Below are 26,330 nucleotides of genomic sequence, written 5' to 3'. Positions count from 1 at the left end.
AATCCCCCTCCTTGTACTCCTTTGTCGTCTTTCCCTGCTTTATTTTTCTCTGCAGCATTTACCACTGTTTGACAGACATTTTACGTATTTGTTTATCCTCTCTCCCTACCCGTGTACTAGAACGTAAGCTCTGTGACAGCAGAGAATTTTGTTGGTTTTCTCTACTGCGTTATCTCAGCACCCAGAATGATGAACGCTTGACTCATCATAGACCCTCCATAGACATTTGTTGTATAAGAAATTCTCAGGCTAGCTAAAGCTTGAGTTTTCTTTCAATTTCATGTGACTGTCATTCTTAGTTATTAAATTCACTCACAAGTTAATACTGTCAATTTATTGCAGAATGAAACTTTGCTACTTGTTGCCCAAAGTGAAATCTACCCTGAAGATCCCTGCAGATAAACATCTACTTCAACAGTTAGAAATGTGTGTGAGAAAACTCCTCTGTCAAGAAAAAGATAAAGATGTTCTGGCCACCGTGAAAAGAGTAAGCGTCCCTCTTGCCATGACATTTGCCTTTCTTGCAGTGTTCATCACAGCCTCACTATCTTAGCTTGATGGGATAGCAATATGTTAAAATATTTCTATCACTGCTAGAGGAGTAAGAATTAGTAACTGATTTGGTTGATGTATGCTCCAGTTGGATATGAAAGTTCCTTCCAGAGGGCACTGAGACATTAATCTTTTATTACTGGTGATATAAGCTCTATGAGAGAGCTTACATTTTAGGTACTCAGTAAATACTGTTCAGCTAATAATGAATGAGTACTTCATTCACCAGACTCTTTATAAGTGATTAGAATTGGGAAAACTTTGTTGGTATAATAGGGAAAGTCACCTTTGATAGAAACTTAGCCCTGAAAGGGCTGGAGGGGCCTTCAGTGATCTGTTGGACTTTGCAGAAGCTCGAGACCTAGAAATGTTCAAGTGTTTGCTTAAGATCTTCTTGGTAAGTGGCAGAGCCAGGGCTGAATACAGATCCCTAGCGCTTTTCAGTTATGTAACATTGTGTCTTGCGGGTTTTTGTTTGTTCGTTTTAGCGTGTGATCTTCTATGGATTGTTTGGCAATATTGGAACGCTAACACAGTAAACATTTGGGTTAGTGAAGTCAAACCTTAAAATACTTTATAGTCTTCAAAACCTTTTGGTTGAGTGTATAATATTTTTATAAGGTTATGTCAAATGAAAATCATTACTTTTATGGTGATGAATTGGGAGATTCGGACTGACATGTATATACACTGATGTGTATAAAATGGATGACTAGTAAGAACCTGCTGTATAAAAAAATAAATAAAATAAAATTCAAGAAAAAAATCATTACTTTTATGAATCTGAATGTGAAGTTCAGGACACATAGTTTTTGAGCATTTATTTGTAGTGAGAGAAGTTAATTTATTAATGTGTTAAGTAACTTGGTGTCGATGGTGAGGAAAACAGAAAGAGTCCTTTGATTTTTTTTTTTTCCCCTAGAGATCATTGCCAGATGTTGCATAAGGAACTTTTTTTTTTTTTTTTTTTTTTTTGTGGTATGCGGGTCTCTCACTGTTGTGGCCTCTCCAGTTGCGGAGCACAAGCTCCGGACGCGCAGGCCCAGGGGCCATGGCCCACGGACCCAGCCGCTCCGCCGCACGTGGGATCCTCCCGGACCGGGGCACGAACCCGCGCCCCTGCATTGGTAGGCGGACTCCCAACCACTGCGCCACCAGGGAAGCCCCAGGAACTTTTTAATAAAGTGATTTGATAACTTAGTATTAATTAGTATAATTTTATTTTACTGAAATGTAAATTCTTCTTTCATTAACTGAAATAATCAGAAATACCCAGAGTCTGGACATGCATCTAAATCTAAAAACATAGATACACATAACATTTGTTTCTGTCTTTACCGTTTAATTACAGAAGTGTAAGCAATGGAATTAACTTTCAAAATAGTAAACGTGAGACAGTTACTTTTTTGAGAGAATTTATTAACTGAAGAGGTAACTCAAGCTAACCCTATAAATAGGGGCAAAAATGATATAATTAAATTGATAGATTATTAACTTTCAATGGATTATTCTGTAGTACAGCCCTTATTTTAAGAACGTGTCACGTGAGGAAGTCAGTCTGTCCCATGAAAATTCTATAGTATAATGTTTATCAAACTGATGTATTGGTATGGGAACCTCTCAGGAAGCTAGCTATTCAAAGCTTTGGGATAAAAATGAAATAGTCAGTTTCTTAAGATGAAAAGTAATTTCATTTAAAAGGGCTATTTCATGCCATAAATTATAACATTTTCATAAATTTCAGCATAAAAATAAAACTTCAAATAAATATTATGTTTGCAATGGATAGCTTTGGGCATATGAATAAATGTACTTTATCCTGGCCATCAGAGTTACTCCTGTAAAAAAGTACTGTCCTCTATCAGAGACAGAACCCTGGATTAGATGGGCCATTCATTGTTTGACTGAAATAATTTATTTCAGACCAAGGTATTTGAAAAGACAAATTCTAAATTAAGAGAATGCTTTCAGAGTAAAGTTTTTTCTATTGGTCAAAATGTCATAATAATCAAAAGTTTCTGTGGCAAGGAACTAAGGATATTAAGCCCAATGATACCTAGCTTTGTATATATTTAGCTAAAAGTTTTTTTAAAAAATTCAAAAATTATATTGTATTTCTGAAGATTCAGAAAAGAGTGGCACAGGAAGTTATTAGAAACTAAATTGCATGTGTTTAGTATTTAAAATAATCCTCTACACTTGCTTTTCTTTTTTTTTTTTAATGTAATTAATTAACTTATTTTTGTCTGAGTTGGATCTTTGTTGCTGTGCACGGGCTTTCTCTAGTTGTGGTGAGTGGGGGCTACTCTTTGTTGCGGTACGCAGGCTTCTCATTGCGGTGGCTTCTCTTATTGCCAAACACGGGCTTTAGGCGCGTGGGCTTCAGTAGTTGTGGCTCGCGGGCTCTAGAGCGCAGGCTCAGTAGTTGTGGCGCACGGGCTTAGTTGCTCCGCGGCATGTGGGATCTTCCCAGCCCAGGGGCCCTGTGGCCCCTGCATTGGCAGGTGGATTCTTAACTACTGCTCCACCAGGGAAGCCCTACACTTGCTTTTCTTAAGTTGAAAAACTTTTAAAAGTTTAAGTGGATCTTGGTGTTAATATATAGAGGTTGATTAAAAACACAACATAGAGTTGGGAAGAACTTTAGAGACTTTCTAATTTAGCCTTTCACATAGTGGAGAAGTCTCTTCTTTGATCCTCCCTCTGGAAAAGGAGTCTTTCTGAGAAATGATTAGTTGATTTAATTTAATTACTGTTGAATAATTTAAAACATTTTCTTTGCAGACTGTGTTAGAGTTGGACAGAATGGAAATGTCCATGGACGCTGTGAGTACACTCTCTTTACCTTATGTTGAAAGGAATATTTAAAAATTGGCAGAGACTCATCATTAATGTTTCACAATTTCATTTTAAACTTTAAACTTAGTTTCAGAAAAAATTTTATGAAAAAGATTTGTTGGATCAAGAGAAAGAAAGAGAAGAGCTACTTCTTTTGGAAATGGTATGTTTTCACACACACACACACGTACTCTTTTCTGACCAGTATTAACTGTGCTTTGTTATTAAATCTAATCAATAATTTCTTTCAGTTTCATACTAATTTTATTTTCCCTAAATGACTAAAGAAGAATCCTGACCTTTTGAAATATGTTCTTTTATGAATTGTAAGGAAAACTACATTTGAGAGCCTTTAAAAAAAAAAAAACTACCTTATTGAAGTATGATTGACTTATGATTAACAGCAAATACTTAAAGTGTGCAATTTGGTGAATTTTGACATACAGACATACCCATGAAACCAGAATATAAAATACCAAACGTTGCCATTCCTTCAAAAATTTCCTTGTGCCCCCTTAGTGATTCACATCTTCTACTCTAGTCCCTAGCAACCACTAATCTAGTTTCTGTCACTGTAAATTAGTTTGCGTTTTTTAGAATTTATATAAATTGAATCATATGTTAGTACCTTTTTGGGTCATGCTTCTTTCCATCAGCATGATTACTTTGAGATTCATCCATGTTTTTGTGCATATAAAGAGGTCATTCCTTTTTATCTCTGAGTAGTAGTCCGTACCGCGGATATACCACAACGTGTTTATCCACGTCTTAACGGACATTTGGGTTACTTCTAGCTTGGGAACATTAGTGAAGAAGTCTTTGAGTGGACATAAGTTTTCATTTCTCTTCGGGAAATAACTTAGGAATGGAATGGCTGGATCGTATGGTAAACTACACTTAACTTAAAAACAAAGACTGTTTTACAAAGTGCCTGTGCCGTTTTGCATTCCCACTGGCTGTGGTGGAGAGCTTCGGTTACCCCGTATCCTCTCTAATGCTCGAGAGGGTGGGTATGTAATGTTATCTCAAATTGCTTATCCCTGATGCCTAAGGAGGCTGAGCATCTTTTCCTTTGTGTATTGGCCATCCTCATATCTTAGTTGATGAAGTCTCTTTTCAGATTTTAAAGGATTTTTGTTTATCTTCTTATTGAGTTGTGAGAGTTCTTTATAAACTCTGAATACAGCTCCTTTGTCAGAGATACATTTTATGAATATTTTCTTGGAGTCTGTGCTTCATGGTGTCTTTGGACGAGAAGAAGTTTTTAATTTTGATGAAGTCTTATCCTTTTTTTTCTTTTAGCATAGTTCATGCTTTTTTGTTCTAAGAGTCTTTTGTCTATCCCCAAATTATAAAGACTTTTTCCTGTGTTTTCTTCTAGGAATTTTAGTTTTAGGTTTTACATTTAGGTCTATGATTCATTTCAAGTTAATTTTTATATATGTTTATTTTTTCCATCTCAATGAGCAATTATTCTAATGCCATTTATTGAAAACTTTACTTCCATTGAATTGCCTTAGCACCTTTTTTAAAAAAATCAGTTGTCCATATATACATATGTCTGTTTCTTGACTCCCATTCTGTTGCAGTGATTTATAGGTTTATCTTTTTGGCAATTCCAAACTATCTTGATCGCTATAACTTTATAGTAATTCTTAAAATCAGGTAGGGTAACTTTTCCAACTTTTTAAAAAATTGCTTTGGCCAGTAGAGGCCCTTTTCATCTTGATACAATGTTTAGAATCAGTTTATCAATTTCTATAAAAAGCCTGCTGGAATTTTAGTTAGGATTGTGTTAATTAGCATTGATCTGTAGGTCAATTTGGAGAATTGCCATCTTAACAATTAAGTCTTCCAATCCATGAACATTGTCTACCACTTCATTTATTTAGTCTTCTTAGTTTTGGTAGAATTAAGTGTAGAGTTCAAGGCAGTCTTTTGTTAGATTTATTTCTAGTATATTACGTGTCTTGGCATTATAAATGGAATTGTAATTTAAAGTTTTACTTTCCAGTTTTTTGTTGCTGGAGTTTAAGAATACTATTGATTTTTGTATATTAACCTTGTATTTTGAAAATGTGCTAAGTTTGCTTATTTGTTATAGAAGTTGGTTTTTAGATTTGATAGGACATGAGTCTACCTGAGCCATTATGTCATCTTTTAGTACAGTAGGATTACTTCTTCCTGTTCAGTGTTTGTACCTTTTATTTCTTTCTTTTTGTCATATTAAAAGGTCCAGGACCTCCAGTATAATAAGAGACCTCTGACTAATAAAAGTGATGCAAGTAGGCATCTTTGTCTTTTTACTGTTCTTAGGGGGAAGCAGTTCAATCTTTCATCATTAGGTATGGTGTTACCAATAGGTTTTATATAGATGCCCTTTATCGCTTCTATTCCTAGTCTGCTGAGAGTTTTTATGAGTGATTGTTAAATTTTGCCAGATGCTGTTTCTGCATTTCCTGAAATGATATTTGTTTTTCTACTTTCATTGTGTTAAAACACTGAGTTACATTGATTTTTCAAATGGTAAACCGATTTTATATTTTGGAGATAAATTCTATTTGGTGATGATATATTGTCCTTTTCTCCGCTGTTGGATGCTTGGCTAATTTATTTAAAGGAATTTTGCCTTTGTATTCATAAATTCATAGTGGGAACTGGTTTATAATTTTTGGGGTCATTTCTTGGGTCTTTTAAATTTGGTATTCGAGTTATTCTGGCCTCATAAAATGAGATGGATAGTATTACCACTTCCTCTATTTTCTGACAACTTTTGTATAAAATTGTTTTTTTTCCTTCCTTGAGTGTTTGATAGAATTCACTAGTGAAACTATCAAGACTCAAAGTTTTCATTTTGGAAGGATTTTGATAATTCATTCAATTACTTTAATAGCTATAATACTATTCAGATTTTCTTTCTTTTTTGTCAATTTGATAAGTTGCTTCCCCTCCCCAATTTGTCCGTGTCATCTAAGCTGTCAAATTTGTTGGCATATGTTGTTTATAATATTCTTATATTATCCTTCTAATGTATATAGAATCTATGATGATACCCCCTTTTATATATATATATATGTATGTATATATATTTTTTTTTTCTTTCCCGGTACGCGGGCCCCTCAATGCTGTGGCCTCTCCCGTTGCGGAGCACAGGCTCCGGATGCACAGGCTCTGGATGCGCAGGCTCAGAAGCCATGGCTCACAGGCCCAGCCGCTCCGCGGCATGTGGGATCCTCCCGGACCGGGGCACGAACCCGCGTTCCCTGCATCGGCAGGTGGACTCTCAACCACTGCGCCACCAGGGAAGCCCCCCTTTTGTATTTTTATCTTAGTGATTGGTGTTTCTCTCTGTCTCTTCGCCCCCCCCCCCTTTTTTTTTTGAATTGCTTTTTGGTGTTTTCTCTAGAGATTACAGCAGACATACCTAACCTTTTATAGTCTTCTTTTTGTTAATATTGTACCACTTTATTTAACAGTGATACAGAACCCTTTACTTGCTCCATACTGTTCTTTATGTTACACTTGTCATGTGAATTACATTTGCACTGAAAACCCCACCAGTCAGTGTGATAATTTTTGCTTTAAGTTGTCATATGTATCTTGAAGAACTTAAGAGAGTAAACCTGTGTGTTTACTCAGATGTTTACCATTTCCAGTGCTCTTCATTCATTGCTTAGGACCCAAATGTCCCTCTTATTTTTTCCCTTCAGCCTGAAGAACTTTCTTTGGAAGTTCTCAGAGTGCAAGTATTTTGTAACAAATTATCTTCATTTTCCTTTATCTAGAATGTCTTATTTGTGCCTTTCTCTCTAAAGGATATTTTTATTGGATACAGAATTCTGGGTTTACAGCCTTTTTTATGCTGTACTTTAAGAAGTGTTTCTGTCTGTGTTGTGGTCTCCATAGCATCTGATAAAATATCTGTTCTCATTTGAATTATTATTCTTCTCTATATAATGTTGTTTGTCTCTGTCTACTTCTAAGATTTTTTCTTTTCTTTTTTATCTTTAGCAGTTTGCTTGTGATGTTTTTAGGCATGATTAGCTTCAAATTTTTTCTGTCTTGGATTTGCTGAGCTTCCTGAATCTGTAAATGAGTGTCATTTCCCAAATTTGGGAAGGTTTGAGCCATTATTTATTTCAATATATGTTCTGTCCCAGTTCCTCACTCTTATACCTCTGGGTCTCCAATTGCACATATGTTAAATCTTTTGATACTATCCCACAGGTCCATGAGGCTTTGTTCTTTCTTTTTTTTTTTTTCCTTAAACTCTGCTACTCAGAGTGAATAATTTCTGTTGATCCATCTTCAGTGTCACCAGTTCTTTTCCTGCCCTCTGCATTTGGCTGCGGAGACTCTCCACTGATTTTAAAATTTCCATTACTCTATTTGTCAGTTCTAAAATTCTGATTTTTTATATTGTCTATTTTTCTGCAGAGAATTATGCTGTAAGATTAAAAACTTAAGTGGAAATCCTCTGAAAAGCAAATTGCATTATTTCAGCAGTCTAAACCAAAGATTAGAGTTCAGGATTGCCAGTGGTAGAAGATGTAGAGAATAAGCAGACTCTAAAACATTTTAGGACTTAATGACCTAATAAACCCAAGACAAAGATCAGAGAATAGGAAAAGATCCACAGATGATCCTGATATTAGAGTTAGCAGACAAGGACTTCAAGACAACTGTGATTAATATGATCGAGATAGTAGAGGAAAAGATGACGCAGGTAACACTACTATTAAGCCCACTTGGTGATATCTTTCAGTTTTGCATGTTTTATTTTCAGTTTTAGAATTTTTATTTAATAGTTTTTTATGCAGTCCAGTTCTATGTGGAATATTTTTTATCTTGCGTATTTTCTCTGCCTTTTTATTTTACATGCACTTGAAAAGAATGTATGTTCTCCAGTGTTGATTGTAGTGTTCTGTACATGTCAGTTATGCCATGCTTGTTCAGAACTTGATATGTTTATTGATTTTTCTTGGCTATTCTGTTGGGATAAAGAACTCTTTGAGTGTGGGTAACATTTTGTTTCTTGGTCTGGGAGCTGATTATATGGGTGTGTTCACTTGGGGAGAATTTATTGAGCTGCACACTTACATTTGTGCACCTTCTCTATGTGTACTATACTTCAATAGAACATTTAAATAATATCTAAAAGATCATTTCTTTTTCTCTCAGTCTTTTAAAAGAAGAACATTATTTTGCCATGTATCAGTCAGAAATGGAAAGGGCCAGTAGTAACACATTTTGCTGATGAGAATGAGTAAATACGTTGTAGAAATTAACGGCTCATCACAACAGTGATACTAAACTCATTGTTTTAGTTTGACAAGCCTCCAAGGGCACAATTCTGTAGATGTTTAAAAAAACACAAATCTGAAAGAACTGTGACTTCTTTAGACACTAATTTGGAAAAGCAAATTACTTCTGTTATGTATTTTTGTGAACTGTATCTGTACCTCTAAAGCTTAGAGTAATTTCTGATTAGAACAATTTTCTAAATCTAATGCTTACCTTTAATGCTAAGATACTGTTTTATTAATAGGAACAATTAGAAAAAGAAAAGCAACAAAATGATGGAAGGCCCATGAGTGATAAAACCTTTGAAAAGAAACGTAAGTAGTTTTCGCATGTCTTTATCACCAAGGTACCCAACTGATGTTGCATCCTAGCATGCTGAGAGACCATGCTTAGTTTTTAATTTAATATGGAAAATCACTTCACTTTCTTTCATTTATCAAAGTTGTTTTCAAAAATTGGCTGCTAACTGTGATATAGGTTTAGGAGTACATGAATAAATGGTGAGGATCAATGTGGAGGTTCAGATCCTTCAAAGGAAAGTTTGAAGTTTGGTAGCAGCAATAAGATTGCAAAATTGATCACTGAATAACTAAGATTGAAATATTTAAATATATAAAAAGTAAGATTTGGAAGAGAGTGTTGCTTCACTAGGGATAGTGATTCATATTCTCTGCATTGCCTTGTATGTGTATGGAGATTAATAAGAACTCAGAGGAAATTATAGCACTTAAATCAGAGTTTGTTTTAGGTAGAGACACCAAGACACCAACAACTCTGCCCAAGAACATCCCCATTTCTGTCCCTGGACCCTCTTCTGGCACCCCATCCACAAGTAAGAAACTTGTTTTTGTGTCTCCTTTTTTCCTTTCCTAAACAATAATTACAGGGAAGTCACTCCGTGAGATGAGATATATCATTTGAAGGCACCTTTTGCCTTTTACTGTTAGCTGTTTTGGCGGTTCTTAATGGGCAGTAGGGGTAAGAGATACACCAGTCAGGTCAAGCTAAGGAAAGGAAGCTACACCTGTCAGTGTTTTACTGAAAATTGTGGGAGTTGGAGAGGAAATGGGGTTGGGGCAGCTAAGGATGAACTGATGAACTAAACAATTGCATTTTCCTTTTGCTTGTTACTCTAGGCAAAGAAATCAAGAAATCCAAATTGATTCGAAGCCAGTCTTTTAATAATCAAGCTTTTCATGCAAAATATGGCAACTTAGACAAGTGTGCTGGGTATGATCTGTCAGCTACTCACATTTTGACTTAATTTTTATTTTATTTTATTTTTAATTAATTTTTACTGGAGTATAGTTGCTTTACAATGTTGTGTTAGTTTCTGCTGTACAGCAAAGTGAATCAGTTATACGTATACATATATCCCCTCTTTTTTAGATTTCCTTCCCATTTAAGTCACCACAGAGCATTGAGTAGAGTTCCCTGTGCTATACAGTAGGTTCTCATTGGTTATCTATTTTATACATAGTAGTATGTTTATTGTCAATCCCAATCTCCCAATTCATCCTGACTTCCCTTCCCCCTTGGTATCCGTAAGTTTGTTCTCTACATCTGTGTCTCTATTTCTGCTTTGCAAATAAGTTCATCTGTACCATTTTTCTAGATTCCACTTATAAGTGATATTATACAATGTTCCTTTTTCTATTTCTGACTTACTTCACTCTATATGACAGTCTCTAGGTCTATCCATGCCTCTGCAAATGGCACTGTTTTGTTCCTTTTTGTGGCTGAGTAATATTCCCTTGTATGTATGTACCACATCTTCTTTATCTATTCCCTGTTGATGGACATTTAGGTTGCTTCCATGTCCTGGCTGTTGTAAATAGTGCTGCAGTGAATATTGGTGTGCATGTATCTTTTTGAATTATGGTTTTCTCCAGGTATATGCCCAGGAGCTGGATTGCTGGGTCATATGGTAATTCTATTTTTAGTTTTTTGAGGAACCTCCATTGTGTTCTCCATAATGGCTGTACCAATTTACATTCCCACCAACAGTGTAGGAGGGTTCCGTTTTCTTCACATCCTCTCCAGCATTTTTCTTTGTAGATTTTTTGATGATGGCCATTCGGACTGGTGTGAGGTGATACCTCATTGTAGTTTTGACTTGCATCTCACTAATAATTAGTGGCATTGAGCACCTTTTCATGTGTTTCTTGGCCATCTGTATGTCTTCTTTGCAGAAATGTCTATTTAGGTCTTCTGCCCATTTTTTCATTGGGTTGGTTTTTTTTTTTGATATTGAGCTGCATGAGCTGTTTATATATTTTAGAGATTAATCCCTTGTCAGTTGCTTTGTTTGAAAATACTTTATCCCATTCTGAGCGTTGTCTTTTCGTTTGGTTTATGGTTTCCTTTGCTGTGCAAAAACTTTTAAGTTTAATTAGGTCCCACTTGTTTATTTTTGTTTTTATTTTCATACTCTAGGAGGTGGGTCAAAAAAGATCTTTCTGAGATTTATGTCAGAGTGTTCTGCCTATGTTTTCCTCTAAGAGTTTTATAGTGTCTGGCCTTACATTTAGGTCTTTAATCCATTTTGAGTTTATTTTTGTGTGCGGTGTTAGGGAGTGTTCTAATTTTATTCTTTTACATGTAGCTGTCCAGTTTTCCCAGCACCACTTACTGAAGAGACTGTCTTTTCCCTATTGTATATTCTTGCCTCCTTTGTCATGGATTAGGTGACCACAGGTGTGTGGGTTTATCTCTGGGCTTTGTATCCTGTTCCATTGATTTATTTTTCTGTTTTTGTGCTCATACCATACTGTCTTGATGAATGTAGCTTTGTAGTATAGTCTGAAGTCAGGGAGCCTGATTCTTCCAGCTCTGTTTTTCTTTCTCAAGATTGCTTTGGCTATTCAGGATCTTTTGTGTTTCCATACAAATTGTAAAATTTTTTGTTCTAATTCTGTGAACAGTGCCATTGGTAATTTGATAGGGAGTGCATTGAGTCTGTAGATTGCTTTGGGAAGTATAGTCATTTTCACAGTATCGATTCTTCCAATTCAAGAACATGGTATGTTTCTCCATCTGTTTGTGTCGTCTTTGATTTCTTTCATCAGTATCCTATAGTTTTCTGAGTACAAGTCTTTTGTCTCCTTAGGTAGGTTTATTCCTAGGTATTTTATTCTCTTGTTGCAATGGTAAATAGGATTGTTTCCTTAATATCTCTTTCTGATTTTTCATTGTTAGTGTATAGGAATGCAAGAGATTTCTTTGTATTAATTTTGTATCCTGCAATTTTACCAAATTCATTGGAAAACTCTACTCATTTTCTGGTGGCTTCTATGTATAGTATCATGTCATCTGCAAACAGTGACAGTTTTACTTCTTTTCCAATTTGGTTTCCTTTTATTCCTTTTTCTTCTCTGATTGCCGTGGCTAGGACTTTCAAAACTATGTTGAATAATAGTGGCAAGAGTGGACATCCTTGTCTTGTTCCTGAACTTAAAGGAAATGCTTTCAGTTTTTCACCATTGAGAATGATGTTTGCTGTGGATTTGTTGTATATGGCCTTTATTATGTTGAGGTAGGTTCCTTTTATGCCCACTTTCTGGAGAGTTTTTATCATAAATGGGTGTTGAATTTTGTCAGAAGCCTTTTCTGTATCTATTGAGATGATCATATGGTTTTTATTCCTCAATTTTTTAATGTAGTATATCACATTGATTGATTTGCATATATTGAAGAATCCTAGTATCTCTGGGATAAGTCCCACTTGTTCATGGCGTATGATCCTTTTAATGTGTTGTTGGATTTTGTTTGCTAGTATTTTGTTGAGGATTTTTGTGTCTGTGTTCCTCAGTGATATTGGCCTGTAATTTTCTTTTTCGTGATATCTTATCTTTGTCTGGTTTTGGTGTCAGGGTGATGGTGGCCTCGTAGAATGAGCCTGGGAGTGTTCCTTCCTCTGCAATTTTTTGGAAGAGTTTGAGGAGGATGGATGTTAGCTCTTCTCTAAATGCTTGATAGAATTCACTTGTGAAGTCATCTGGTCCAGGACTTTGGTTTGTTGGAAGATTTTTAATCACAATTTCAATTTCATTACTTGTGATTGGTCTGTTCATATTTTCTGTTTCTTCCTGGTTCAGTCTTAGAAAGTTATACCTAAGAATTTGTCCATTTCTTCCAGGTTGTCCATTTTATTGGCATATAGTTGCTTGTAGTAGTCTCTTATGATCCTTTGTATTTCTGCAGTGTCAGTTGTAACTTCTCCTTTTTCATTTCTAATTTTATTGATTTGAGTCCTCTCCCTTTTTTTTCTTGATGAGTCTGGCTAAAGGTTTATCAATATTGTTTATCTTCTCAAACAACCAGCTTTTAGTTTCATTGATCTTTGCTGCTGTTTTCTTCATTTCTATTTCGTTTACTTCTGCTCTGCTCTTTATGATTTTTCTTTTACTAATTTTCGGTTTTGTTTGTTCTTCTTTCTCTAGTTGCTTTACGTGTAAGGTTAGGTTGTTTGAGATTTTTCTTGTTTCTTGAAGTAAGATTGTATTGCTATAAACTTCTCTCTTCGAACTGCTTTTTGTTGTATCCCATAGGTTTTGGGTCGTCATGTTTTCGTTGTCATTTGTTTCTAGGTATTTTTTGACTTCCTCTTTGATTTCTTCAGTTATCCATTGGTTATTTAATAACATATTGTTTAGCTTCTATGTGTTTGTGTTTTTTACAGTTTTTTTCCTGCAATTGATTTCTAATCTCATAGCGTTGTGGTCTGTAATGATGCTTGATATGATTTCAGTTTTCTTAAATTTATTGAGGCTTGATTTGTGACCCAAGATGTGATCTGTCCTAGAGAACGTTCCGTGTGCACTTGAGAAGAAAGTGTATTCTGCTGCTTTCGCTTGGAATGTCCTATAGTTATCAATTAAGTTTATCTGGTCTAATGTGTCATTTAAGGCTTGTGTTTCCTTATTAATTTTCTGTCTGGATGATCTGTCCATTGGTGTAAATGGGGTGTTAACGTCCCCCACGATTATTGTGTTACTGTCGATTTCCTCTTTTATGGCTGTTAGCATTTGCCTTATGTGTTGAGGTGTTCCTATGTTTGGTGCATAAATATTTACAATTGTTATATCTTCGTCTTGGATTGATCCCTTGATCATTATGTAGTGTCCTTCCTTGTCTCTTGTAACATTCTTTATTTTAAAGTCGATTTTGTCTGATATGAATATTGCTACTCCAGCTTTCTGTTGATTTCCATGTGCATGGAATATCTTTTTCCACCCCCTCACTTTCAGTCTGTACGTGTCCCTAGGTCTGAAGTCAGTCTCTTGTAGACAGCATATATATGGGTCATGTTCTGACTTAATTTTCATCTTATAGTCATACATCTTTATGTGAAATGAATTGAATTATTAAATAATTCAATGAATTATTAAATAAAATCAGGATTAATTTTTAGGTTTTTATAGGGCAGTAATTTCTAAGTTATCTTCTATAAAGGTTTCATGTTAAAAAAAAAAGTAGTCTACGAATTTGCATAAGAAATAGGTATCCTGGAATTCTAGGAAGACTACTGCCCTGATGCTTTATAACAACATCATGGAATCCATGTGTTGTTTATGCTATATCACCTATGCCACAGAACTTCTAAATGGGTATGAACGTGCCCCATTTACTAAATGGATGTGGACATCCATTTGCAGCTAGTGTTATGTCTGTCCGTAAAGAAGCCACTGGCCTGTTTCTGTGGTAAAGTGGTGACAACACAGTTCTCCTGATGGTAGATGAATGTGTAGTCTCCCTTTTGGCCCAGACCACAAAATTATAAACAGTTAAGATTAGGGGAGAATCAGCATAAATTAAATGACCATGAATTTTATATGTATTGTACACATATAGTATATAACAGCTGTATATCAAGCGGCAAGCAAAGTAATTTTAAAGGAACATAAACGTCTTCAAAACTATTTATCAAAAATATAACATGTTATGGGAAAAATGTTTTTATTTTATTATTTTTATCTTTTTATAAAAGATTGAATAAAAAGCTTATTCTAGATTTTCAGCTATGTTTTTGGACATTATTGGTAGATCCTTCTAAAATTCCTAGCCAATAGGGTGATCTCAAGATGGACAAAAGAGATTAGAACTAAAGATAAGTTATTTCCAGGAAAATTTTATCCACATTACCTGTTTGGGCTGAGCATCAATAGAAAACCTGTTATTTTGATGTTGCAGAAGTTTAAGGATATGATTTTAAGTTAAAGACAAAGTAATTATTGTGAGGCATGGAATGTAAAAAATAAATGAGAAATAAAAATAGCAAGCATGTTTCATAAGAAGTAGAGGAAAGCATTAAAAAAAAGATTAGGAAAGACCTAGTGCTAGATGACTGGGATTGAAAGAAGCATATTCTTGTATTTTAACTAAATCATGTTCTTTTCTAGTAAAAGTTCTACAGCAGCATATACACCTTCTGTCTCAGGGTTAACAAAGACTTCTGTGATTTCACTAACTGGTAAGTAGAAATCTGAGCTCTTCAAAAAATTGTTAAATTTAATAAAATATGATTTTCCTTAAATGGCCCATTTCTTTATTTCTAGATACAGTTTCCCTAAATTTATATCTTTATCCAATAGCAAAGAAATTAAACTTTTCCCTAGCAATTAAGAAGATGCTTAACAATACTATTTTGTTTTCACTGTGTCAAGAGTCAGTTCAATATTTGCAAAAGAGGAAAAGGACAAAATAAGATAGGTTTTACCGTGGTCTGAAGACCTAATGAGGCATAGACTAAAAGTTTTTGCAATAATTTTTAAGGAAGTTAAAAACAGCAGGGCTTCACTGTGGATCATATGCTGCTAAACAGTTACAATATTATGTATTTGAAAGTTTATAGCAGGGGTAAAGGGCCACATGATAAATATTTTGGGCTCTGTTGGCCAATTGGTTTCTGTCACAATTACTCAACTCTGGTGTGACAGAGTAAAAGCAGCCATAGACAGCACATAACAAGTAGGTATGGCCTTTATTGGGCACAATATTATTGTATCTCAGGGAACAGGGAGGCCTGAGGCGGCGAGACATGGGGGAATGGCCAGTAAGTGGAGCAATCAGAACAGACACAACATAAATTGACTAAGTTTGCCGTCTTTTTTTTTTTTTTTTTTTTGACAAGTGTTCTTTTTTTAAGGGAACTTTATTTCTATTTATTTATTTATGGCTGTGTTGGGTCTTCCTTGCTGTGTGGGCTTTCTTTAGTTGCAGCGAGTGGGGGCTACTCTTCGTTGCAGCGCGCAGGCTTACTGTGGTGGCTTCTCTTGTTGCGGAGCACGGGCTCTAGGCACGCAGGCTTCAGTAGTTGTGGCACATGGGCTTCAGTAGTTGTGACATGTGGGCTTCAGTAGTTGTGGCTCACAGGCTCTAGAGCACAGACTCAGTAGCTGTGGTGCACTGGCTTAGCTGCTTCACGGCATGTGGGATCTTCCTGGACCAGGGCTCGAACCTGTGTCCCCTGCATTGGCAGGCGGATTCTTAACCACTGCACCACCAGGGGAGCCCAAGTTTTCCATCTTATGTGAGTGAGGTTCATGGTGCCACAAAACAATTGCAATAGTAACATCAAAGATCATGATCACAGACCACCATAAATATAATAATAATGAAACAGTTGGAAATATTGTAAGAATTATCAAAATCTGACACGAAGTGAGCAAATGCTGTTGGAAAAATGGTGCTGTTAGACTTGCTGGGTGCAGTGTTGCCACAAACCTTCAATTTATAAAAAGTGCATTTTCTGTTCTATCTGCAGTAAAGTGAAGAGCAATAAAACAAGGTAGGCTTGTGTATGATACGTAGATTCTAACACTTAACATGCAAAGCCTTAAATAAAAGCATGTCTCTCATAAGGGTAAATTATTTATTAAAATATTTGAAAAGTATTCTATCTTAAAATTTTGGTATTATTTTGGGGAGAGGGAATAGGTTGAATGAAATATCTCCTAGGTTTCTTGATTAGAAAAATGTGCTTATTACTTATTATTTATTACTTAATGGATTACAGACTGAGGAAAAAGTCACTATACAATTACATATCTGATCTACAAAGAGAAAATGGGAGCAAAATGTCTCTTAACAAATGTATTAAGTGTTCACAGAGAGAAGAGATTTTATTTACTTTTGTGGCTTAAGACGGGCTTTAGGATGATTATCATTTGAGGTGAACCTTAAGGTACGCTAGGATTTTGACAGGCAGAGATGGGTATGGAATACTGTCCCATGCAGAGGACCTGTCAGAAGCAAAAGCTGACTGTTGTGTCTTCAGGGAGCGACAGCAGGCTGTTTGGCTGGAGCCCGGAGAGGGTGTAGCGGGAGTAGTGTTAAATAAAATAAAGGTAAGGTCAAGTGTAGAGTGGAAGATCTAATTGATGCTTTTTACTTAAGGCGAATCCATCAGTCATCAACTGCAGCATTCCAAAGCTATGTGGGCACAACAGACTGGGGGAAATGTAAAGGGAATTCTAGTAAGGATTCAAGGAAACACATTGCAATGTATCCATTTTGGGTGGGTATGAAAATTAGTGGAACCCTTTGGAAGCAGTTTGGTCAGGTTCATCAAGAATCCTAGTTTTAAAAAATAGTCTATGCCTCAAAAAATCCCATTTCTAGTGATCCGTCATGAAGTATAAATAAAACACATAACGAGAAAAAATTTGTCACAGTGTTCCTCCTTGACATGATGTGATGAAGATGCTACTTTACCTCTTCTCATCCTCCCTCAAACCCGGATCCCTAGTCTAATTGTGAGAAAAGCATCAGACAAATTCCAGTAGGGGCACATCCTACAAACTATGTGACCAGTACCCCTAAAAACTGTTAAGGTCATCAAAAGCAAGGAAAGGCTAAGAAACTGTCCCAGCCAAGGAGAGCCTAAGGAGACCTGACAAGTAAGTGTACTGTGGTGCCCTGGATGGGATCCTGAGACAGAAACAGACATTGGGTGAGACTGACAGAATCCAAACACACTGTGGATTTTTGTTAATAATGATGTGTCACCACTGGCTCACTAATTGTACCAAGTATAGTATGTAAATGTAAGGTGTTAATAATAGGGGAACTAGGTGAAAGGGATAGGTGGGAATTCTTCATACTCTCTTCTCAATTTTTCTGTAAATCTAATACTTCAAAAAATTGTCTATTTAAAGATAACATGTAAAATAACTTCAAAGATTTTAAATGCTTAGGGATAAATTTAATAAAACGTGTGCTAAATGCACACTCAGAACTTCCAAAATGTTGCTGAAAGAAATTAAAGAAGTTAAAAAAGACATAAATAAATGGAAAGCTGTACCGTGTTTATGGATTAGAAAACTTAATATTGTTATGATGTCAGTTCATTTTAAATGGAGCCAGAGATTCAGTGCAATCCGGATAAAAATTTTGACAGTCTTTTTGAAATTTACTGTGTATTCAAATTCATAGAGCTGAGTATTTTGAAAAAAATTAAAGTTAGAGAATGTCAGTTACCTGATTTCATCATTTACTACTACAGCTTCAGTACTCAAGACTGTGTGCCCTGCCCTGACATACATAGTCAGCTGAGTTTCAACAAAGGTGATGTGATTGTATTTTTTTAAATAATACCAGAACAATTGGATATCCATAAAAAACCCAAAGAACTGAACCTCAATTCTTATCTCACAACTGTACACAAAATTAACTCAAAATGTATTCTAAACTTAAGCATAAAAGCTAAAACTGACATTTCTGAAGAAAATATAGAAGGGAGTCTTTGTGATTTTGGAATTGACAAAAGTTTTTCCAAACCATAAAGAAAAATTAACATATTGGACTTCATAAAAATGTAAAGTTTTAGCACTTTGAAATAGAGCATTAAAAAAATAAAAGGCAGGACACAGATTAGGAGAAAATACTCATATTACATATACCTGACAAAGGACTTGTATCCGGAATATACAAAGATCTTTTTTTTAAGTTGAAGTATAGTTGATTTACAATATTGTGTTAATTTCAGGTGCACAGCACAGCAATTCAGTTATACATATATTCTGCCTCAGGTCCTCTTTCCTTATAGGTTATTACAAAATACTGAGAATAGTTCCCTATGCTATACAGTAGTTGCTTGTTGGTTATCTATTTTATTATTTATATAGCAGGGTGTATATGTTAATCCCAACCTCCTAATTTATCCCTCCCCCCCTTTTCCCACCTTTCCCCTTTGGTAACCATAAGTTAGTTTTCTATGTCTGCGAGTCTCTTTCTACTTTGGAAATAAGTTCATTTGTATCTTGTTTTTTAGATTCCACATACAAGCAATATCATATGATATTTATCTTTCTTTGGCTTACTTCACTTATTATGATAATCTCTAGGTCCATCCATGTTGCTGCAAATGGCATTATTTTATTCTTTTTTATGGCTGAGTAATATTCTATATTCCACCACATCTCCTTTATCCATTCCTCTGTTGATGGACATTCAGGTTGCTTCCATGTCTTGGCTATTGTAAATAGTGCTGCAGTGAACATTGGGGTGCCTGTATCTTTTCGAATTACGGTTTTCTCTGGATATATGCCCAGGAGTGGGATTGCAGGATCATATGGTAGTTCTATTTTTAGTTTTAAGAATATACAAAGATCTTTAAAACAAATCAGGCAACTGATTTTAAAATGGGAAAAAATTTGAACACGCACTTCATGAAAGAAGATATACAAATAAGTAAGTAAAAAGATGCATAAGATCAGTAACCATTAAGAAATGCAAATTAAAGCAATGAGTAACCCCCCCCCCCCCCACACACACACGGAGATACCACTTCACACCCACTAGAATGACTAAAAAGACTCACAATATCAAGTATGTGTGAGGAGGTGGAGAAACTTTCCAGGACTCTCATATGTTGCTGTTGGAAATGCAAAATGGTCTAATCACTTTGGACAGCAGGTTGGCAGTTCCTTATGAAGTTAAATATACACTTACTATGTGATTCAGCAGTTCCATTCCAAGACTTTTACTGAAGGGAAATTAAAACATATGTCCATACACAGACTTGCACACAGTTGTCCATGGCAGCTCTATTTGTAATAGATTACCAATTTTTTGGAAAAAAAATCATAAAGTCTGTCAGTAGGAGAATGGATAGACAAATTTTGGCATGTCTGTGCCATGGGAATACCAGTCAGCAATAAAAAGGATGAAGTATTGATGTGGATGAATCGCAGCATAATTATGCTGCATGGAAGAAGGCAGACGAAAAAAGCATACATGCTGTATGATTCCATTTATACAATATTCTATAAAATGCAAACTAATCTGTAGTGACAGGAGGCAGGTCCGTGGTTGCCTGGAGTGGGGGAGGGGGGTGGAGGGAGGGATGACAAGGAGGCGGAACAAACATCCAGCGATGGGTGTGTTCACTCTTGATTGTGGTGATGGCTTCATGGGTGTATACAGATGTCAGAACCTTAAATTCGTGCAATTTACTGTATATAAATTATACCTTAATAAAGTTGACTTTAAAAGAAGGGAAACAAAGGCAGTTATCATTAACCTTCTCTAAGGTTCACATCTCTCTAAGTATATTCCGTCTGGCTGACTGTACACGTATTACTTTCAGATGATTCATTCCGGACTCGTAATGCCGGCAGTGCTCCCAGTTCCTTTTCCTCTAATACTCCCCTGCCCAGCACCTCCCGAGGGACAGGTAACTCAGGTGATCCCAAGAGCAGTGGAAGTAAAGATACACAACCACGGAAGGCTACCTTGTAAGTAATCCAGTGATGTACTGCTAAGTGTTTTATTCTGTTCTTTTCTCAGTGTACTTTCCTTCCCACTTAAATACTTCTCCGAAGAATAGAAGATGTCTGTAATGAGGCAGTGTCATCAATTAAAAGGGATTATTATTATCACTGTTACATCGGATACTTTATATAAGATAATTTATATGTGGCAAAGACATTGTAACCTTAGGAAGTTGACAAGAAACTTTAAATGGTTCCCACTAATATCTGAGGTCTGTTTATTTTTCTGTGAAATATTTGCATTCAGGAAATTTAGCTCTGAGAAGACTCTGAGTGTAATTGCATTCGTTTAAACAAACTAGCTTAAGTACACAGCATTGAATCACCCAGTGCTCAGAGGGATGGGTGTAACTGATGCCACTTAAGAAATATTACTGCAGCATATAATCCAGAGTTGTGGGTCCAATAAGCGAGAGATTCTACAGACAACATTTGTTCCTTAAAGTTATAAAGGTCATAAAGGGCCTCTATTCTCCTTTTCCCCTTGTGGTTCCTTTTTATGCACCATTTGGATCTTGTTTGAATTGTCGAAGCCTTTGTTTCTTTTAGGTTAAACATTTAAGAGGGTAGTGCCAAAAAGAAATCTCCGTGACGAGAGGTTGTATCCAGGTAGAAGTGATTCATCCAAAATACCCAAACTATAGTTACACGTGTCCTCTTTCATATGGGACACGTGAATCTTCTGATTAGAAGAGAATTTAAACAGGATTCAGACTTTCTTTTAAACATATTTCACTTAATTCATGAATATTTTCTATTATTAAGTTTCTGATGTGCATCTTTTTGCAGAAACTCCACACTGGAGTCCCATTTAGGAACTGAACTGTATTATAATTTGTTCAAAAATTTTAATTGGTCATTGGTGTATACAAATATAGATGTATTCAAAATTCATTCAGAACTTGGAAATACATTTATTGAATAGAGCTCAAGGAAAGAGTAGGACTACATAATAGAAAAAAGTAATAGTAAATAGAAAAAATAATGTTGATAGTACAGGTTAGTAGTATTAATACAGAAGATATTTTTATTTACAGAGAATCTCTTAGCCATATAATTATTGCTCTAATGATTATACTGTGGGAGTTCCATTTAAAGTCTCAAAATAGAGGCAGGACAGGGTAATGGTCTATGGAGAGCACGGAGCTGGAGCCTCACGCCCTGGTTCCCGTGGCAGTTCCAGTGAGCACTCTGGGCCTCGGTGTGCCCGCGAAATGACAGGGCAAGGCTCACAGTTCATCCTCTGAGGCGCCTTCCATTCTGGCATCCTGAAATCCTTCCTCTCGATCACCCTTGACCCTCTTCCTGTCAAAAGATTGCCCTGGAATTCTTCTATTGAAGAACACGTTTAATAACATCAGAATGCAATTCATTCTCTTTTCAACTTATCCTTCTAAATGCAGTAGGCATTTTTGATAAGTAAAGACCATTGAAGCCTAATATATTTATACTAGCTCTCCTTTATTTCAGATTACTATCTTTATCTGTTTTTTCGTTGTTGAGCATGTTTTTCCTTTTTATTGACTGAATTTTCTCTTGCTCGATATTTGTAATACATAATTATATAAATAATCATATAATCAGTTATATCTATAATTGATTGTTTTAAAAAATGCATCTAGAGACAAACACTCTGCTAACAAGTCACAGCAGTTTGTTTCTTCTTTCCTGAATATTCTGAAGAAGGAGGAATATTGGTATCGCAGCTGCTTTATCAGTGTGTAACTGAATCTGCAGGTCCACAACTCTCTCTCCATGTTATGTGGTTCTAATTCGGACTTTCTCATGTATGCACACCGCCACATAACTGAAATAGGTGATTGATATCTACATTGGTCATGTTTCTGTGGAGTATTATCCACCATTCAGTGCCATATCCAAATGAAAATCTATCCTTTTTTTCTTCAAATAAACCTATGAAGTGATTTCAGAAACTATTAATTATCTCAGTTTTTGCTGCTCAAAAAAATTCTATGCAATACATTCTCCAGCTTTACAGTATCGTGGAGATGACACATCTGGTATTTAGGAATATCAGTGTCTTAAAGGAAGTACGGAATGCATCATATCTTATGTCTTTCAAGGCCAGACAATTGATATATTTTTAGGCTGTGTTAATTTCTGTTATGGTTATAGAAAGTGAAAAACGTAGGAAAAGTATGAATTGAACTGAATGCTATGTTAGATGCACATAGGATTTAGTAGTTAAAGGTTATTCCAAGTGATCTTTAATATGTAATTCACCGTTCTCATATATTAGGTTTATGCAAAGATTATATCTATTTCTTTACTTTGTAAGCATTATATGGATAAAAATTTTCATGTTTTGTTTTCTTTTTTTCTTTCCTTCTCCTTCTTCTCTCTCTCTTCTCTCTTTCATTCTTCTCTCTTTCTTTCCTCCTTTTGACAAAGAAAATCCAGAAAATCCAATCCTTAAATCATCTGCTTGAAGGAGGCAGAACAAAGACAACTGGAGATAACGTGATCGATGGACAAAAGCTAAAGCAATGGCTCGGGCTTTTTTTTTTTTTTTTAATGAATGGGAAAGAGAGACATACATAATGGCAGCTGGTGTTGTTAAACGTTCCATGTTTGAAATTATATTCCCTAGGAGGTATAATATATATTTCTTGAATAATAATGTGGTTACAGAATTCCAATGTTATAGTGAAGTGTAATGAAACACAACTTTAGGTATGTGCTTTAACTACTGCTACAAAAGAGATAAGTCTGCATTTATTTGTGCAGGAAACCATCTATTTAATTGTTCTAGAGTTTAGCATTTACAAATTGAAAGGTCCAAATCAACTGAAATTGCCCCGCCTAGGTAATCACTTGGAGGGGGACTTGGGAGTAAGAATGACACTGCATTTTCTCACAAATCTCCAAGCCCAGTTGAAAAGTCACAGTGTAACAGGGTACAAACAGCTGTCCGAAATTATATCAGTCCTATGATTGTGATGACAAGATGTTGTACCTCGACATTCCGAAATTAAAATTTGGCAATGAAAATTCTACAAAGATTTCTGATAACTTTTAGCTACAGCTACCTTAAAAATAACAGATTGATGATTTCCTTTATTTCCTAGAAGAATTTATTTTATAAATACTTTGTTTACATTTTAGATTGTACTTGTCCTTACTGAATTAAAAATGATGACTCTAGTTTGAATCAGCTGTTACTCCAAGCTATCATGCTTAAGCTATGTCAACAGCATATATTTGTACTAATGCTAATATTTCCATCAACATTTGCCTGTGGAATATATTCAGTTCTTAATTTTAAAAATGTCAGTTCTTGAGATATACTGTATGAAGCTATTGTCAGCTTCTCTATTTCAAAATGCAATCAGCATATAACTATATTGTTATTAGAAAATATTTGTTTTTTTAAAATATACTGATGTATGATAAAGATGATCTAATTTGTGAATGCATATGCGTGTGGTTACTTTTTATAATGTGCAATAATGAATAATGAATTTACTCAAAATAAAACATAGGTTAATGAGATACCTGTGTTTGTGAAAAAAGTTTTAAATACTTTCCTGCAGTTTTTATTCTGTAATTAAAGACAGTTCATTCTTAAGTAATGAACAAGAAAAGCGCACGGACATCAACTATATATTACCCAGGGGACAGCTACTCAGTGTGAGGCTTTCATGCTGTTTGTTTCCCCCTTTCCTTACATATGGGCCTCTTTTTTGGCTTTTTTTTTTTTTTTTTTTTTTTTTTTTTGCGGTACGCGGGCCTCTCACCGCTGCGGCCTCTCCCGTTGCAGGGCACAGGCTCCGGATGCGCAGGCTCAGCGGCCATGGCTCACGGGCCCAGCCGCTCCGCGGCATGTGGGATCTTCCCGGACCGGGGCACGAACCCGTGTCCCCTGCATCGGCAGGCGGACTCTCAACCACTGCGCCACCAGGGAAGCCCTATTTTGGCTATTTTTAGTGATTCTTCATACCTTTCATTTAAGGACAGTCAGGTAAATGGAATTGTTCAACCATTCATTTTGTCAGTAATTAAAAATTGAGTAGGTATGAGAAGCTTGACAGTACTGGTTAATTCATGTATTCTTTGTGGATTTCATTTAACTATTTTAGTGACGTCTCCTACTAACATCACTAACGTGGAACTGAATACATTATGATCTAGGAGAGAGTATTGGGCGTATGTAATGGACCTCAGAACAGCGTCAGTTTTTCTAGTACTTTGATTCATAGTCCACGTTGACTCTGTTACTTAAAAGAATGGAGAATTTCAGTTTATTTGTTCAAAAATAAATTTAGCAGAGTTAGGAACTTTTTATTTTCCACCATGCATGTGGGAGAAGAGGAAAACAATTTGACGGAGAAAAGTCACTACTGCTTATAGAGCTCAGAAATCTACAGAAGTCAGCTGCAGTCTTAGGCACTAAATTATCAATTAAGACAGTCAATTAACGTTATGTTTGGAGGTTTCCTTTTTTTTCCACAGAACATGATAATTTCTAAAGTCACTGAAATATCTGTTAAAACTATACTTCCAAGGACAGATACGTAAAAACAGTAAGAAACAAATTGGTGACGGTTATGAGTATCCACATATATCTCGATTTACACTGGAAACAAGACTGATACTCTTATAACAGTTCTTCGTTTAACAACTTATCAAATAGTTCCTTTAAACCAGTTGTGTGACAAGGAAAGATCTCCCTCCATCTGTAGCTGCAGAGAAATAGGGACATCTCTATCTGTTAATTGTGGAAACTTGCAGTTTTAAGGACATGTTCCAAAATTTCACTAGTTAGCGTTATAAGCAAAAAAATAGACCTGTAGAATCAACTTTACTGGCAGAAATGGAGAAGGCAAAAAGCATTTTACTTAATACAGAGGAACATATAGAGCTTTTCTTCCATAACCTCATACACATTTAAAAGTCATTTCCGTTACTTGATTTCCTGAGCTTTACAAAGACACCTTATTCTGGAGGAGTAAGTCCATTTTGCCTGCAGTTAGTGGACATACGTGAAATATTTGAATTGAAATGGAACAGTCTCTTTAGCTTGGCCCTAGTGGTTTTACAGCGAAGGTGAAATGAATTCAATTAAGTCAGTAATCTGTTCTCAGTTGTTATATAGCATGTGTGTGAGAGAGTGAGAGAGAGAGAGAGAGAGAGAGAGAGAGAGAGAGAGTGTGTGTGTGTGTGTGTGTGTGTGTGTGTGTGTGTGTGTGTAGGAACAGTTTTTAAAACCTGACACTTAAATATAGTGAAGCATTGTTACAATGCTCAGAATTTTCCCCCTCAGCTGAAACCTTGAATTTTTTTGGAAGATTAAGTACATTTTTCATTGGTCTGCATTTTTTCACCATGCATATATATTTAGAAAATCTGAAACCTACTGTCCTTGGAGCTTCTTCAAGCATATGTGGGGAAATATTAATATTTTATAGAGAATAGGGCCATTTTCTACCTTAAAGAGTAATGTCAGTTATCGTTGTTATGCCATTATTGTTTTGTGCAAATATGTGCAGAGATAAGGGGAGAGTTTGATATGTATGTTCTATGAATCCTTTGATAATAAGGAACCTTTTTTATAACTGGGTTTGGCCATATTTATTTCAGAGGGTATTGTGTTCTCATAGGCTTTCATTTTTAGATTTCATCTCTTAAAAATGGGTAATTTGAGCCCTCTTTTATTTCTCTTTCTGCTATGTTTCCATAAATGAACCTCATTAGTTGAATACTAACAACTCACTTAAGAATGCCAACTGAAGTTAGTCATCTATTTTTGTTTCTTTCTAGGCTCTAGAGTCGCCTGGCTTACCAATGTCAGCTAGTGCCCTTGGAAGGGAATACAGGAATAAACTCCTATCCAGGTTTTAG

The 26,330-nt window shown here is 35.6% G+C and overlaps 1 protein-coding gene across 1 annotated transcript in view; it reads left to right on the top strand.

Annotated features, from left to right (window-relative positions):
- PPP4R4 (protein phosphatase 4 regulatory subunit 4) overlaps nucleotides 1–23,961 on the top strand; it is a 119,421-nt gene extending 95,460 nt beyond the window's left edge. Inside the window, exons 17-25 of the mRNA XM_033852554.2 lie at nucleotides 343–487; nucleotides 3,337–3,378; nucleotides 3,479–3,553; nucleotides 8,939–9,008; nucleotides 9,443–9,526; nucleotides 9,831–9,924; nucleotides 15,096–15,166; nucleotides 20,285–20,432; nucleotides 22,881–23,961. Of these exons, the coding sequence (XP_033708445.1) occupies nucleotides 343–487; nucleotides 3,337–3,378; nucleotides 3,479–3,553; nucleotides 8,939–9,008; nucleotides 9,443–9,526; nucleotides 9,831–9,924; nucleotides 15,096–15,166; nucleotides 20,285–20,432; nucleotides 22,881–22,905 (754 nt within the window). The 3' untranslated portion in view covers nucleotides 22,906–23,961. The remainder of the gene's footprint in view (nucleotides 1–342; nucleotides 488–3,336; nucleotides 3,379–3,478; nucleotides 3,554–8,938; nucleotides 9,009–9,442; nucleotides 9,527–9,830; nucleotides 9,925–15,095; nucleotides 15,167–20,284; nucleotides 20,433–22,880) is intronic.
- Nucleotides 23,962–26,330: the final 2,369 nt, after the last annotated feature.

The sequence above is a fragment of the Tursiops truncatus genome, chromosome 2, assembly GCF_011762595.2.
Source record: "Tursiops truncatus isolate mTurTru1 chromosome 2, mTurTru1.mat.Y, whole genome shotgun sequence".
Classification (NCBI taxonomy): Eukaryota; Metazoa; Chordata; class Mammalia; order Artiodactyla; family Delphinidae; genus Tursiops; species Tursiops truncatus.
Note: the sequence above shows the minus strand (reverse complement) of the source record. Positions and strands in the feature narration are given on the sequence as shown.